Source organism: Phyllobates terribilis, unplaced genomic scaffold (genome assembly GCF_046119375.1).
Source record: "Phyllobates terribilis strain yellow unplaced genomic scaffold, ASM4611937v1 Scaffold_10__3_contigs__length_209671492, whole genome shotgun sequence".
NCBI classification, from domain to species: domain Eukaryota; kingdom Metazoa; phylum Chordata; class Amphibia; order Anura; family Dendrobatidae; genus Phyllobates; species Phyllobates terribilis.
Window position 1 is genome coordinate 178,053,706 of NW_027362770.1, and position 16,770 is coordinate 178,070,475.

The following is a 16,770-nucleotide window of genomic DNA, read 5'->3' on the forward strand; positions in this document are numbered from 1 at the left end:
ATTGCCTACTCGTGTCCAATGTAGAAAACAAACGGAGAACAAAAGAGTAATTAGCAATGAAACAAAATCTTTATTAGTGATTCATAGTCACAGTGATAAAAGGATATATGAAAGAAATAATAACAAAACAAGGGGATCAGGAACAGACAGTGCCAGAAACAGGACAACCCCTGGCAATAAAATTACTGAGCAATCCAAAGTGCAAAAATGCAGATAAATATACAGGCAGAGGGACACTCCATAGGTATATAATTACCAATAAAGGTAATGGATAAATATCACAGTTCACCCATTAAGGAATAAAAAGTCAATATGACTCAACCATAATATGTGCAAAAATCGCTGAGTAGCGACAATAAAGCAAAGATCCAAATTAAGGGTAAGTTATATGGCTGCCCTATGCCACACGATGTTAAGTAAGGAAGTATACAAAAAGTACCCGGACCTAGTTAAAATCACTCACCCAATGGCAAGGTGTCCGGGAAACAGGAAGCTCACAGGGTGCCTGGGGAGCCACAGAACGTACTACAGGTGAAAGCGCGCCCCGACGCGCGTTTCGCTCTTCTTTATCAAGAGGCGCTGTGTGTATGCCCGACAGGACCTGATTATATACGCCCACCCTTGGTCACGTGATGCAAAAGAGGGAAACACATTGGTTGGTGATCCCTGTGGGGGGCTCTGTGTTATGAACCTTACCAATCATATCCTAACCGAGACACAGATGGAGGTCCTTGCTATGGGCCTGTCATTTTCTCCTACTAACTCTTTTGACTATTTTACGGCCCTCAAGGACCTCCACCTGTTTGCTCGGAAATTGATTCTAAAAAAACTCCATTTTAGGCCGGATGGTGATCATGTCCCAGCGGTGACGGAGGAGGAGGCTTTACAACATCTGGAGGATCTTTTATCTGAACAAACTAACCCTCCCTCAGGTGGGTTACCACAGGTTAGGAATCCTAAGTCAACGAGGTTTCCTCCCTTGTCTATTTGTCCAGCAGTAGAAATTTTCGTTAATCTAGTGGCGGAGGATTTCAAAAAACTCTCCACACGGAGAAAGTTTGACAATTTAACCTCCGCCCAACGCCAAGCGATTCGACAACTTCAAACTCTTAAGGACACAGTCATTAAGCCGGCGGACAAGGGAGGGAATATCGTCCTGTGGCCCCACCACAAATATGAGAGGGAGGCCCTGCGACAGCTGAGAGATAAGGAGACTTACTCTAGGCTGTCATACAATCCCACTGCCTCCTTCTCCGCCACCTTGCAGGGTATTCTGGCCCGGGCCTGTGAGAGAGGTATTATAGATAAGAGAACTGTGGAGGCTCTGACTGTACGTTCCCCTAAAACAGCTACTTTTTACTTACTCCCCAAAGTACATAAGGATGCCATTAACCCTCCTGGACGTCCGATCGTGTCCGGCCTGGGTGGTTTATGTGGTCCTATCTCACAATATGTTGATAGTCATTTGAGACCACTGGTGGGGACCCTCCCGTCCTATGTGCGGGACACGACGGACGTCCTTACTAGGGTTGATGGCATCTCTCTGGAACCTGGCACTATCATGGTCACGGCCGATGTGGAGAGTCTGTATACCTGCATTGATCACGATCTTGGTGTGACTTCCGTCGAGCTTTTCCTTGGGGGTTCCGACCTGAGCGGCCCTTCACGGGAATTTATTCTCGAGCTCCTCCGCTTTATCCTTTGCCATAATTATTTTCTTTTCAAGGACACGATATACCTGCAGCGACGTGGGACGGCCATGGGGGCGGCCTGTGCACCATCGTATGCAAACCTCTTCCTTGGCGCGTGGGAGAGGGATATTTTTGGGGGCGATGGTGTGCGGGGCGCTGACCGGGTCGTGGCATGGCTCAGGTATATCGATGATGTCCTATTTTTCTGGCGGGGTTCGGCGGAGGAGCTTGATGACTTTATGGGGCGGCTTAACAACAATGAGTGGGGCATCAAATTGACTTACACTTATAGCCTTACACGCTTGGACTTCCTGGACGTCACTCTGGTGGTGGACTCACACTCCCTCATCCAGACGGACGTCTACAGGAAGCCCACAGCGGTGAACTCTTTGGTGCATGCGGCCTCTGGTCATACTTCCTCTACTATTAGGGCCGTCCCGGTCGGACAATTCCTTAGGATTAAGCGCATTTGCTCGACGGAAGCCAACTTTGAAAAGCAGGCAGCAGCTCTGACACAACGTTTTAAACAGAGAGGCTACAGTAACCGCTGCATCGGCCGTGGCTACGGTAGGGCCCGCAGCACCCCCCGCAGTTCTCTACTATATCCTCTTCCGAGATCACCTCTCTCCGGGCCTCCTGAGAGGACCCGCTTCATTTCCACTTATAATCATGAGTGGGTTTCTATGAGGCGGGTCCTCTCACGACATTGGAATGTTCTTGGTGCGGAGCCCTCCCTGAGGGATGTGGTGGGACAATTCCCACTCATGACTGCCAGACGTGCCAGAAATCTGGGTGATCTGGTTACTTCAAGTCACTATGTCCCACCTGTAGCTAATCCTTTCGGGTCGCGCGGTCCCAGGGTTGGGTCCTATCCATGTGGCCATTGCAGGGCCTGCGCCAATGTCCTTCGCAGTTCGTCTTTTGCGAGCTCAGATGGCTCCCGCACTTACCGGATCCTCAGATACATTTCCTGTGGTACAACACACGTGGTTTACTATGCCACGTGTAGTTGTCAGAAAATCTATGTAGGTCTTACGACAAGGGAATTGAGGATCCGGGTGCGGGAGCATGTGCGGGACATTGGCGCAGCTAAATCTGTGTCGGACCCCCGTGAGCTCAGGACTTTACCGCGACATTTTAAACAAGTTCACAATTGTGACCCACGCAGCCTTTTGGTGCGGGGAATAGATGCGGTACATCTGGGCTCTCGAGGGGGTGACTACAGACTTTGCCTTGCACAAAAAGAGGCCAGGTGGATTAGCACCCTGGACACCTTGGCACCGCGTGGCCTTAATGAAAATTTGAGCTTCTCCTCATTTTTGTGATTGGGCCCTTTTTTGCTTGGCTTGTTCTCTCCCTCAGTGTTTATTTTTCTTGATCTAAAGTCCGTGCTCTAGTTTTTAGTCTGTTTTTATTATTTGCTTTTAACTTTGTTGTTCTCTACCTTTTTAGACTCGTGGCTATTAACTCATTGTTTGTGTGCGCCATATGGACCTTCCTCAATTCTCTGTTCAAGGCATTTTATGGCGGATAACATGGAGCATTTCGCAAGAGCCCTTCGATTATCATCTTCTGATCCTTGTGGGAAATGGTCCCATGTCGACTTGTCTCCACATATATCTCTGGACTTATATATATTTACCCTTATTGGGCACTTATTGTAATTATCTAGAGTTAATTGATGGATCTTTATTATAATTATGCTCCATTAAGTTATCTTACTCATTCATTTGTGTCTGAGAGCATCTTGTCTTATTTAAGGTGTATTTTACTATTTTGTATTTGCTCACCATCCTCTGTCTGTATTTCTTATATCTATCTTCTTTTTCACATTGGTGGGGTGCCTGTCTCCCGGCTCCTGGCTGACCCGTGCCCGTGTCCGGCTGTCTTCTGTCCCTGGCGCGCCCCCGGGAGCGCTTCCTAGGCGCGCTGCCTGGTGCGCGCTCGTGACCTGACGGCTGTGACGCGGGCGGCGGGGGGCGTGGCTCCGGGTACACGCACCGCTACATACCAATGTGTTTCCCTCTTTTGCATCACGTGACCAAGGGTGGGCGTATATAATCAGGTCCTGTCGGGCATACACACAGCGCCTCTTGATAAAGAAGAGCGAAACGCGCGTCGGGGCGCGCTTTCACCTGTAGTACGTTCTGTGGCTCCCCAGGCACCCTGTGAGCTTCCTGTTTCCCGAACACCTTGCCATTGGGTGAGTGATTTTAACTAGGTCCGGGTACTTTTTGTATACTTCCTTACTTAACATCGTGTGGCATAGGGCAGCCATATAACTTACCCTTAATTTGGATCTTTGCTTTATTGTCGCTACTCAGCGATTTTTGCACATATTATGGTTGAGTCATATTGACTTTTTATTCCTTAATGGGTGAACTGTGATATTTATCCATTACCTTTATTGGTAATTATATACCTATGGAGTGTCCCTCTGCCTGTATATTTATCTGCATTTTTGCACTTTGGATTGCTCAGTAATTTTATTGCCAGGGGTTGTCCTGTTTCTGGCACTGTCTGTTCCTGATCCCCTTGTTTTGTTATTATTTCTTTCATATATCCTTTTATCACTGTGACTATGAATCACTAATAAAGATTTTGTTTCATTGCTAATTACTCTTTTGTTCTCCGTTTGTTTTCTTCATTATTATGTAATAGTATATGACACAATTAAGTTGCAGTGTTACATGCTTTGTATATAGCATTATTATTTAGGAAGTGAATAGTAATATTGTGTGGAGACCGTTATATCTTTTATGACTATATGCCAGTATTATATAGGCAGTGAATGGTAATATTGTGTTATAACTGTTATATCTTTTATTACTATATGGTAGTATTATGTAGAAAGTGAATAGTAATATTGTGTGATTACGGTTATATCTTTCATTGCTATATGGCAGAATTATATAGGCAGTGAATAGTAATATTGTATGGTCACGGTTATATCTTTTATTACTATATGGCAGTGTTATATAGGCAGTGAATAGTAATATTGTGTGATTACGGTTATATCTTTTATTACTATATGGCAGTATTACATAGGCAGTGAATGGTAATATTGTGTGGTCACGGTTATATCTTTTATTACTATATGGCAGTATTACATAGGAAGTGAATGGTAATATTGTATGGACACTGTTATATCTTTTATTACTATATGGCAGTATTATATAGGAAGTGAATGGTAATATTGTGTTATAACTGTTATATCTTTTATTACTATATGGTAGTATTATGTAGAAAGTGAATGGTAATATTGTGTGGACACTGTTATATCTTTTATTACTATATGGCAGTATTATATAGGAAGTGAATGGTAATATTGTGTGGACACTGTTATATCTTTTATGACTATATGCCAGTATTATATAGGCAGTGAATGGTAATATTGTGTTATAACTGTTATATCTTTTATTACTATATGGTAGTATTATGTAGAAAGTGAATAGTAATATTGTGTGATTACGGTTATATCTTTTATTACTATATGGCAGTATTATATAGGCAGTGAATAGTAATATTGTGTGGTCACGGTTATATCTTTTATTACTATATGGCAGTGTTATATAGGCAGTGAATAGTAATATTGTGTGATTACGGTTATATCTTTTATTACTATATGGCAGTATTATATCGCCATTATTTGGCAGTCATGGTGGCGCTGTGCATGAAATGTGCAGCATTTAATAAATAAACCTATTGGATCTGATTAGAGTTAATTTTAGCAGGAGATAATACCCTGAGCCGATATCTAGTACGCAGCACCCATGCGGGAGAAAACGCGGAGACCAGCCAAGCGGTGCTGAGCTCTATAAGAAAAACTGTAATTACAGATCGTGCCACTAGATGACGCCACTGCACTGACCACTGATTGGAACGGGGCGTGTAGTAAAACAGGAACAAGTGTGTGAAAACCTGTCATCCTGAGTATTTTCATAAAATTAGAATTACTCCTCCAAAAATGCTCTGAAACGCATAAATTTGCATAAATTAAATCCTCACCAGTTGTTTAGAGGTTGGCCCAACATATACGAGAAAGGTGGTGTGAACAGAACCTCAACTGCACGGTCTATGGTCAGTCCAGGGGAAGCTCTGTGCATCCCCATGCTTTACACTGCAGCTCTGCTTTATTAAAGCACAATTAACATGATTACCATTTGGTAGAGAGTGGGATTACCCATGCCGGCGATGCCTGATGACATTTTTCCACCTTTGCTCGGCATCTCCCAGGCAGAGTGCCGCCATTATCTGCACACAATACCCCCGTACAGTAGAGTCTTGTCTCCTCGGACCCTCCAGGGCCAGTGATTGGGACACTCGCAGTGGGGGGACGCATTTCTCAGCTAAGTCCGGGACGTGTGGTGTCTCTGGATTAATCCTACATATGGGGGGAGACGCGGGGGGACGCGAGGGGACATGATCTCCATACACAGCGGGGTCTGGGTGAAAAAGAAGAAGCCGCCAAAAATAAATCAGGGCACAAAAGAAAAGAATCCAAATTATTCCCATGGGAGATTTCTCCTGGTCCATCCCGGGGGAGTAGATAGGAATGTCATTCATGGGGGATTTATCGATTCAGGACGTGTAGAGTCCCCAAAAATAATCTGTAAGCAGATTTGGATGTGACTAGAGTATAAGACCTATTTAGCTAGACTGCAACAAACTCTAAATCTCAAATACATTTTTTTTTAAAGTGGAAAAACACATTAATGATTATTTGGCCACTAGGTGGCGACATATCATTACTCATTTTTCATGTTCCTACTATTTTTATTTTTTTTCATTTATATTATTTATCTCACCCATTGGGGCTCACAATCTCCACTATCACATTTTGGAGGGTGGGAGGAAACCCAAGCAAACATGGGGAAAACATACAAACATCTTGCAGATGTTGTCCTTGGTGGGATTTGAACCCTGGACACCAGAGATGCAAGACTGCACTGTTAACCACTGAGCCACAGTGAAATTAGACATCTTGTATTTAAGTCACTGACGCGTTTCACAGGCTCTAAGTGGTACAAGATCAGTAGTCAAAGTACAGATCTCCGCAATGTTCAGTACTTTTGCCAGGAACATGTGAATACTTGTTTTTACAAAACATTTCAGAATCTGTTGTATGACTCTATATTTACGGCAAGTGTTTATGTGACCGGAGTCTACGGGTATTTTACATGTCCGAGGTTCTTATGTTTCAGATATGTTCAACCGATTATTCACTACAATTACAGAAAAATGCTGCCCCTATGTATAAGAATATAACTACTATAATACTGCTCCCTATAAACAAGAATATAACTACTATAATACTGCCCCTATGTACAAGAATATAACTACTATAATACTGCTCCTATAAACAAGAATATAACTACTATAATACTGCTCCTATGTACAAGAATATAACTACTATAATACTACCCCTATGTACAAGAATATAACTACTATAATACTGCCCCTATGTACAAGAATATAACTACTATAATACTGCTCCTATGTACAAGAATATAACTACTATAATACTGCCCCCTATGTACAAGAATATAACTACTATAATACTGCCCCCTATGTACAAGAATATAACTACTATAATACTGCTATAATACTGCTCCTATGTACAAGAATATAACTACTATAATACTGCTCCTATGTACAAGAATATAACTACTATAATACTGCTCCTATGTACAAGAATATAACTACTATAATCCTGCTCCTATGTACAAGAATATAACTACTATAATACTGCCCCCTATGTACAAGAATATAACTACTATAATACTGCTCCTATATACAAGAATATAACTACTATAATACTGCTCCTATATACAAGAATATAACTACTATAATACTGCCCCCTATGTACAAGAATATAACTACTATAATACTGCTCCTATATACAAGAATATAACTAATATAATACTGCCCCTATGTACAAGAATATAACTACTATAATACTGCTCCTATATACAAGAATATAACTACTATAATACTGCCCCTATGTATAAGAATATAACTACTATAATACTGCCCCTATGTACAAGAATATAACTACTATAATACTGCCCCTATGTACAAGAATATAACTACTATAATACTGCTCCTATGTACAAGAATATAACTACTATAATACTGCCCCCTATGTACAAGAATATATCTACTATAATACTGCTCCTATGTACAAGAATATAACTACTATAATACTGCTCCTACGTACAAGAATATAACTACTATAATACTGCCCCTATGTACAAGAATATAACTACTATAATACTGCTCCTATGTACAAGAATATAACTACTATAATACTGCTCCTACGTACAAGAATATAACTACTATAATACTGCTCCTATGTACAAGAATATAACTACTATAATACTGCTCCTACGTACAAGAATATAACTACTATAATACTGCCCCCTATGTACAAGAATATAACTACTATAATCCTGCTCCTATGTATAAGAATATAACTACTATAATACTGCTCCTATGTACAAGAATATAACTACTATAATACTGCCCCCTATGTACAAGAATATAACTACTATAATACTGCTCCTATGTACAAGAATATAACTACTATAATCCTGCTCCTATGTACAAGAATATAACTACTATAATACTGCTCCTATGTACAAGAATATAACTACTATAATACTGCCCCCTATGTACAAGAATATAACTACTATAATACTGCTCCTATATACAAGAATATAACTAATATAATACTGCCCCTATGTACAAGAATATAACTACTACAATACTGCTCCTATATACAAGAATATAACTACTATAATACTGCTCCTATGTACAAGAATATAACTACTATAATACTGCCCCTATGTACAAGAATATAACTACTATAATACTGCTCCTATATACAAGAATATAACTACTATAATACTGCTCCTATATACAAGAATATAACTACTATAATACTGCCCCTATGTATAAGAATATAACTGCTATAATACTGCTCCTATGTACAAGAATATAACTACTATAATACTGCTCCTATGTACAAGAATATAACTGCTATAATCCTGCTCCTATGTACAAGAATATAACTACTATAATACTGCCCCCTATGTACAAGAATATAACTACTATAATCCTGCTCCTATGTACAAGAATATAACTACTATAATACTGCCCCTATGTACAAGAATATAACTACTATAATACTGCCTCTATGTACAAGAATATAACTACTATAATACTGCTCCCTATGTACAAGAATAAAACTACTATAATACTGCTCCTATGTACAAGAATATAACTACTATAATACTGCTCCTATATACAAGAATATAACTACTATAATACTGCTCCTACGTACAAGAATATAACTACTATAATACTGCCCCTATGTACAAGAATATAACTACTATAATACTGCTCCTATGTACAAGAATATAACTACTATAATACTGCTCCTACGTACAAGAATATAACTACTATAATACTGCTCCTATGTACAAGAATATAACTACTATAATACTGCTCCTACGTACAAGAATATAACTACTATAATACTGCCCCCTATGTACAAGAATATAACTACTATAATACTGCTCCTATGTATAAGAATATAACTACTATAATACTGCTCCTATATACAAGAATATAACTACTATAATACTGCCCCTATGTATAAGAATATAACTACTATAATACTGCCCCTATATACAAGAATATAACTACTATAATACTGCCTCTATGTACAAGAATATAACTACTATAATCCTGCTCCTATGTACAAGAATATAACTACTATAATACTGCTCCTATGTACAAGAATATAACTACTATAATACTGCCCCCTATGTACAAGAATATAACTACTATAATACTGCTCCTATGTACAAGAATATAACTACTATAATCCTGCTCCTATGTACAAGAATATAACTACTATAATACTGCTCCTATGTACAAGAATATAACTACTATAATACTGCCCCCTATGTACAAGAATATAACTACTATAATACTGCTCCTATATACAAGAATATAACTAATATAATACTGCCCCTATGTACAAGAATATAACTACTACAATACTGCTCCTATATACAAGAATATAACTACTATAATACTGCCCCTATGTATAAGAATATAACTACTATAATACTGCCCCTATGTACAAGAATATAACTACTATAATACTGCTCCTATGTACAAGAATATAACTACTATAATACTGCTCCTATGTACAAGAATATAACTACTATAATACTGCCCCTATGTACAAGAATATAACTACTATAATACTGCTCCTATGTACAAGAATATAACTACTATAATACTGCCCCCTATGTACAAGAATATAACTACTATAATACTGCCCCTATGTACAAGAATATAACTACTATAATACTGCCCCTATGTACAAGAATATAACTACTATAATAGTGCCCCCTATGTACAAGAATATAACTACTATAATACTGTCCCTATGTACAAGAATATAACTACTATAATATTGCTCCTATGTACAAGAATATAACTACTATAATACTGCCCCCTATGTACAAGAATATAACTACTACAATACTGCTCCTATATACAAGAATATAACTACTATAATACTGCCCCTATGTATAAGAATATAACTACTATAATACTGCCCCTATGTACAAGAATATAACTACTATAATACTGCTCCTATGTACAAGAATATAACTACTATAATACTGCTCCTATGTACAAGAATATAACTACTATAATACTGTCCCTATGTACAAGAATATAACTACTATAATACTGCCCCTATGTACAAGAATATAATTACTATAATACTGCTCCTATGTACAAGAATATAACTACTATAATACTGCTCCTATGTACAAGAATATAACTACTATAATACTGCCCCTATGTACAAGAATATAACTACTATAATACTGCCCCTATGTGCAAGAATATAACTACTATAATACTGCCCCCTATGTACAAGAATATAACTACTATAATACTGCTCCTATGTACAAGAATATAACTACTATAATACTGTCCCTATGTACAAGAATATAACTACTATAATACTGCCCCTATGTACAAGAATATAATTACTATAATACTGCTCCTATGTACAAGAATATAACTACTATAATACTGCTCCTATGTACAAGAATATAACTACTATAATACTGCCCCTATGTACAAGAATATAACTACTATAATACTGCCCCTATGTGCAAGAATATAACTACTATAATATTGCCCCCTATGTACAACAATCTAACAACTACTACTAGTAACTAACTTCTTTACTTTACATTTGCATAGTTCCATATTCATCTCCTTCCATCTTTGACAACTGATGATTTCTTCCCTTGTTTTTCAGGACCAAGTATTTCAGAGGAAAGAAAGTGAATAAAGAATATGAGATTCGGGTGGAGCAGGTAGGTGGTACTAAGATTTTTTTACTGAGTTTTGAGGCTTATCATGTCTCTGTGACATCACTAGATATTACAGTAATAAGTAAAGATCTACACAGTAGCTATAAGTCCTCAAAGCCAAACAGAAAATTGGACCAAAGGCCATATCTAAAGCTCCATCATGTATAGTATGACGCTAATAAAGATCTAATTCTTACTATCTGCAGCCATCACAAGGAGGAGCTCCCTGTATACAGAGATACATGATAAGATCCTGTCTGCAGCCACCACTAGGGGGAGTTCCCTGTATACAGAGATACATGATAAGATCCTGTCTGCAGCCACCACTAGGGGGAGCTCCCTGTATACAGAGATACATGATAAGATTCTGTCTGCAGCCACCACTAGGGGGAGCTCCCTGTATACAGAGATACATGATAAGATCCTGTCTGCAGCCACCAGTAGGGGGAGCTCCCTGTATACACAGATACATGATAAGATCCTGTCTGCAGCCACCACTAGGGGGAGCTCCCTGTATACAGAGATACATGATAAGATCCTGTCTGCAGCCACCACTAGGGGGAGCTCCCTGTATACAGAGATACATGATAAGATCCTGTCTGCAGCCACCACTAGGGGGAGCTCCCTGTATACAGAGATTTGTAATGTTATTATAGAACTGAATGCTAATGAGAACGGTTTACAGTGAGCTCCCCCTAGTGGCGGCAACTGCTTTGATAATGTAATGAAAAGTAAAGAGAGCCTGATTGGCAATTTAGTGGGTGCGTTGGAGCTAATTCGACATTTTTGGCGCTGTACCTGTTTAATATCATGCCACCAGGATTACAAAACAGCGCCACCCCTGTCTGCAGGATTTGTCAGTTATTGCATCTACCCTGAAGTGAATGGTGTAGATCTGCATTACCATAGTAGACAGGGTTTGCGCTATTTTTGGATGACGGCAGCCATATTTTATTAATCATGGACTACCCCTTTTTTTCAGAAAAAAAGAAGAGTTTAGCAATTTACCCCCAGTGTGATGTTATTCTGTGCCCACAGTCGTTGGCAGCGGTGCCAAGTTCTGAGTCCCAATGCTGTGAAAAAAAGGAAAAAAATTGCTTTCTGACCTTTTGTGTCACGGCGCCAAAAATCATCAGCGCTCAGGGTGAAGGCACAATGTGGTGCCGCGCTCGCCCCCTGCCAGCTCCAGGCCTCGCCAGCGACGTGCTCGGGGGGCACTGATCGATGTTGTCGAAGCATAAAATCCCCCGACTCCGACCCCCATCCTCCTCTCTCCACAGTCACCACGATGCCACCGTCCCATCATACTGTCCCTCTGCAGCCGCATTGCCCCCTACCCCCGCCGCCCGGTGCCCCGCCGCTCTCATTCCTCCATTACATTAATATTCTCCACATCAGATTCCAGAACAGACCCTCCATTCATGGATTCCTCATGTGGATGGAAGAAAGACGAGGAAGAGGGGAGAGCCCAGGAGGCGTCTTCTCCAGAGATACAGGGAAACTGTCAGCAGTGGATATAGTCAGCAGCAGAATACCCACAATGCACACTGACAAAGCAGCGGTGCCATATAAAGAAAGGATGAACCTGGTACCCACACCTGAAAGAGAAACGCCACCTTAAAGGGGAGCTCCACCTTAACTGCAGTCCTAGTTCTTCTTTAAAGAGTGTTTCCACCTTAAATAGCAGTCCTAGCTTAAAGGTTAGTTCCACCTTAAGAGTAGTTCTAGTCCACCTTAAATGATAGTTTTACCTTAATGGGTAGTTCCACCTTAAATGGGAGTCCTACCTTAAGATTTAGTTTTATCTTAAAGAGTAGTTCCACAGTTTTACAACTCTTTAAAGAGTTCCATCTTAAGGGGTAGTTCCTCCTTAAAGATTATTTCCACCTTAAATAGTAGTCCTAGCTTAAAGGTTAGTTCCACCTTAAGAGTAGTTCTAGTCTACCTTAAATAATAGTTTTACCTTAAAGGGTTGTTCCTTAAAGTTTACCTTAAAGATTAGTTCTACCTTAAATTATAGTTCCACCTTAGATGATAGTTCCATGTTAAAGGGTAAATCCACCTTAAATGGCAGTCCTACCTTAAAGGGTAGTTCCACCTTCAAGATTAGTTCCACTTTAAAGATTAGTTCCACCTTAAATTATAGTTTTACCTTAAAGGGTAGTTTTTAATTAAAAAGTAGTTCCACCTTAAATGGTAGTCCTACAATAAAGGGTAGTTCCACCTTGAAGTGTAGTTCTAGTTCCACCTTAAAGATTAGTTCCACCTTCAATCACAGTTTTACCTTAAAGAGTTGTTCCACCTTAAAAGCTAGTTCCACCTTAAATTATAGTTTTACCTTACCTTTAGATGTTAGTTACTCCTTAACTACCAGTTCCACCTTAAGACAAATTCCAACTTAAAGGGGGTACTCCCATCTCCAAGATCCTATCCCAATATGTAGTAGGTGTAATAATAATAATAATAATAATAATAATAACAACATTAGCAAATGCCTCATATTAGAAATATAGTATAGTTCTTCTGATTAGCTATGTTGCTTACCCCATGTGTAGGGCATTGCAGTAGCTTAGGTGTCTTTGGTTACAACCATTCATATTGTGACAGTCAGCTGTTAGTGGTCGAAACCATGGACCTAAGCTACTGCAATGCCCTGCACATGTAGTAAGCAATATAGCTAATCAGAAGAACTATACTACATGTCTAATTGGAGGTATTTGCTATTATTATTATTATTACACCTGCTACATGTTAGGATGGGATCCTGGAGATGGGAATATTGTTTTAAGTTCTTAGTAAATAGTTAGAACTTTTCAAATCACTTCCTATTAAAAAAAAAATTCCCTCCATTCTCAGAAACTGAGGGATTTAGAATTCTTTTATGTGTTGCTCGTTGCCTAGGTAACCGGCCACCTCTCCAGTCTCATAGTGGCTTTAGATTAGAGCCTGACAGTGCCGCTCTGAAGCTGGTTGGATCCAGCGATCTTCTATTTTCCCGCGTGTACTCAGCAGCTGTAAGGTTTGTGAATCAATCAGCAGTGCCTTAACTACTTGTTGATGGTTTCCACTTGGCACTCGCTAGCTGTTCGGTGCCGTCAGCTCCTTGTTGTTATTCTAATGAACAAATGGAGATGTCAGCAATGGCTGTGATCCATTCTGACTATTTCTACCCGTTGTTACATATAAGAACCATTCAGTAAATGTTTAGACTACTTGCTGATGGTTTCCACTTGCCAATAGCTAGTTTTTACAAAATATGGAATCAGCAGCATATAAAATACTTACTGACTGCCTCCACATAACAGACATGGATGAGTATCCGCACTGGTTAAACTACTTGCTGACAGTTTCTATTTGGTAATTGCCGGCAGTTAGAGATTGTGGATCATCAGCACAAGTTGTTGAAGAATCCTGTTGGTTTCAACCTGCCAGAGGAGTGGTATACGAATTATCCATTCATTTTTAAGTTGCTTGCTGATGGTTTCCACTTGGAAAAAGTCAGCATTTTTACTGAAGATATAAATCAGTTAGCAGTGGCTGACGCTATATCAAAGACTACTTGTTGACAGTCTCCATTTATTTGCATTGTGGCGAATTGTTAAAGCAGAAGATCAGCGGACGGCCGGGGCCCAGATCTCAGGTCCCATCCCTCTCTCCTGACTGTTTCCACACAGACCTGTCTAGTTTTTCTTCCATTTTTATTTCTAATTTGGTCTCGGAAACTTGGCAGATGTGAAATGCCAGAATAATAAACTCTTCACAGAGAAGCAAAACCGAAGGAAGGAACACGAAGGCCGCAGAAGATAAGATCCGCAGCGCTTGATCTATTTTAAAACCTGAGACTTGGAATTTCCAGGAGACGTAAAACTAAACACAAATCCGAGCACAGGACTGTAGATACAGCGGGGGTTAAAGGGACACGCCGCACAACACCGACATATAGCAATATGCCCAGAGCAGGGTGTGAGTGCGGAGCGCAACACAGGCCACAAAAGAAACGGGCTGTATTATAGTAGTTATATTCTTGTACATAGGAGCAGTATTATAGTAGTTATATTCTTGTACATAGGGGCAGTATTATAGTAGTTATATTCTTGTACATAGGAGCAGTATTATAGTAGTTATATTCTTGTACATAGGAGCAGTATTATAGTAGTTATATTCTTGTACATAGGGGGCAGTATTATAGTAGTTATATTCTTGTACATAGGGGCAGTATTATAGTAGTTATATTCTTGTACATAGGGGGCAGTATTATAGTAGTTATATTCTTGTACATAGAAGCAGTATTATAGTAGTTATATTCTTGTACATAGGGGCAGTATTATAGTAGTTATATTCTTGTACATAGGAGCAGTATTATAGTAGTTATATTCTTGTACATAGGAGCAGTATTATAGTAGTTATATTCTTGTACATAGGGGGCAGTATTATAGTAGTTATATTCTTGTACATAGGGGGCAGTATTATAGTAGTTATATTCTTGTACATAGCAGCAGTATTATAGTAGTTATATTCTTGTACATAGGGGGCAGTATTATAGTAGTTATATTCTTGTACATAGGGGCAGTAGTATAGTAGTTATATTCTTGTACATAGGAGCAGTATTATAGTAGTTATATTCTTGTACATAGGAGCAGTATTATAGTATTTATATTCTTGTACATAGGAGCAGTATTATAGTAGTTATATTCTTCTACATAGGGGGCAGTATTATAGTAGTTATATTCTTGTACATAGGGGGCAGTATTATAGTAGTTATATTCTTGTACATAGGGGGCAGTATTATAGTAGTTATATTCTTGTACATAGCAGCAGTATTATAGTAGTTATATTCCTGTACATAGGGGCAGTATTATAGTAGTTATATTCCTATATAGGGGACAGTATTATAGTAGATACATTCTTGTACATAGGGGGCAGTATTATAGTAGTTATATTCTTGTACTTAGGGGGTAGTATTATAGTAGTTATATTCTTGTACATAGGAGCAGTATTATCGTAGTTATATTCTTGTACATAAGGGACAGTATTATAGTAGTTATATTCTTTTACATAGGGAGCAGTATTATAGTAGTTATATTCTTGTACATAGGGGGCAGTATTATAGTAGTTATATTCCTGTACATAGGGGGCAGTATTATAGTAGTTATATTCTTGTATGTAGGGGGCAGTATTATAGTAGTTATATTCTTGTACATAGGGGGCAGTATTATATGAGTTATATTCTTGTATATAGGGGCAGTATTATAGTAGTTATATTCTTGTACATAGGGGGCAGTATTATAGTAGTTATATTCTTGTACATAGGAGCAGTATTATAGTAGTTATATTCTTGCACATAGGAGCAGTATTATAGTAGTTATATTCATGTATATAGGGGAAAAAAAAACAAAAAAACCAAGCAATGTGAACTGAGGTCTAAGAAGGTACACATGCAAGAAATAAGAGCATGTTCACGCTAGCAAAAAGATACAAAACCTACAAAAGACAATATATATATATATATATATATATATATATATATATATATAATGTATATAGGGAGCAGTATTATAGTAGCTATTTTCTTGTACATAGAGGGCAGTATTACAGTAGTTATATTCTTGTACACAGGAGCAGTATTATAGTAGTTATATTCCTGTACATAGGGGGCAGTATTATAGTAG

At 38.8% G+C, this 16,770-nt stretch overlaps 2 protein-coding genes across 4 annotated transcripts in view; one reads left to right on the top strand and one right to left on the bottom strand.

Annotated features, from left to right (window-relative positions):
* LOC141164715 (uncharacterized) overlaps positions 1-12,598 on the bottom strand; it is a 68,806-nt gene extending 56,208 nt beyond the window's left edge. For 2 of the 3 annotated variants that reach the window (XR_012250937.1, XM_073650222.1), the window contains exon 1: positions 12,208-12,598. Coding sequence is in view for 1 of the 3 variants with exons in the window: in XM_073650222.1 (XP_073506323.1) it covers positions 12,208-12,340 (133 nt within the window). In the remaining 2 variants the exon portion in view is untranslated. Of the gene's footprint in view, positions 1-12,109 lie in introns of all 3 variants that reach the window. The other variant, XR_012250938.1, reaches the window with a different exon arrangement.
* SYN3 (synapsin III) overlaps positions 1-16,770 on the top strand; it is a 329,959-nt gene that overhangs the window by 58,732 nt on the left and 254,457 nt on the right. Inside the window, exon 3 of the mRNA XM_073650221.1 lies at positions 11,047-11,104. Within this exon, the coding sequence (XP_073506322.1) occupies positions 11,047-11,104 (58 nt within the window). The remainder of the gene's footprint in view (positions 1-11,046; positions 11,105-16,770) is intronic.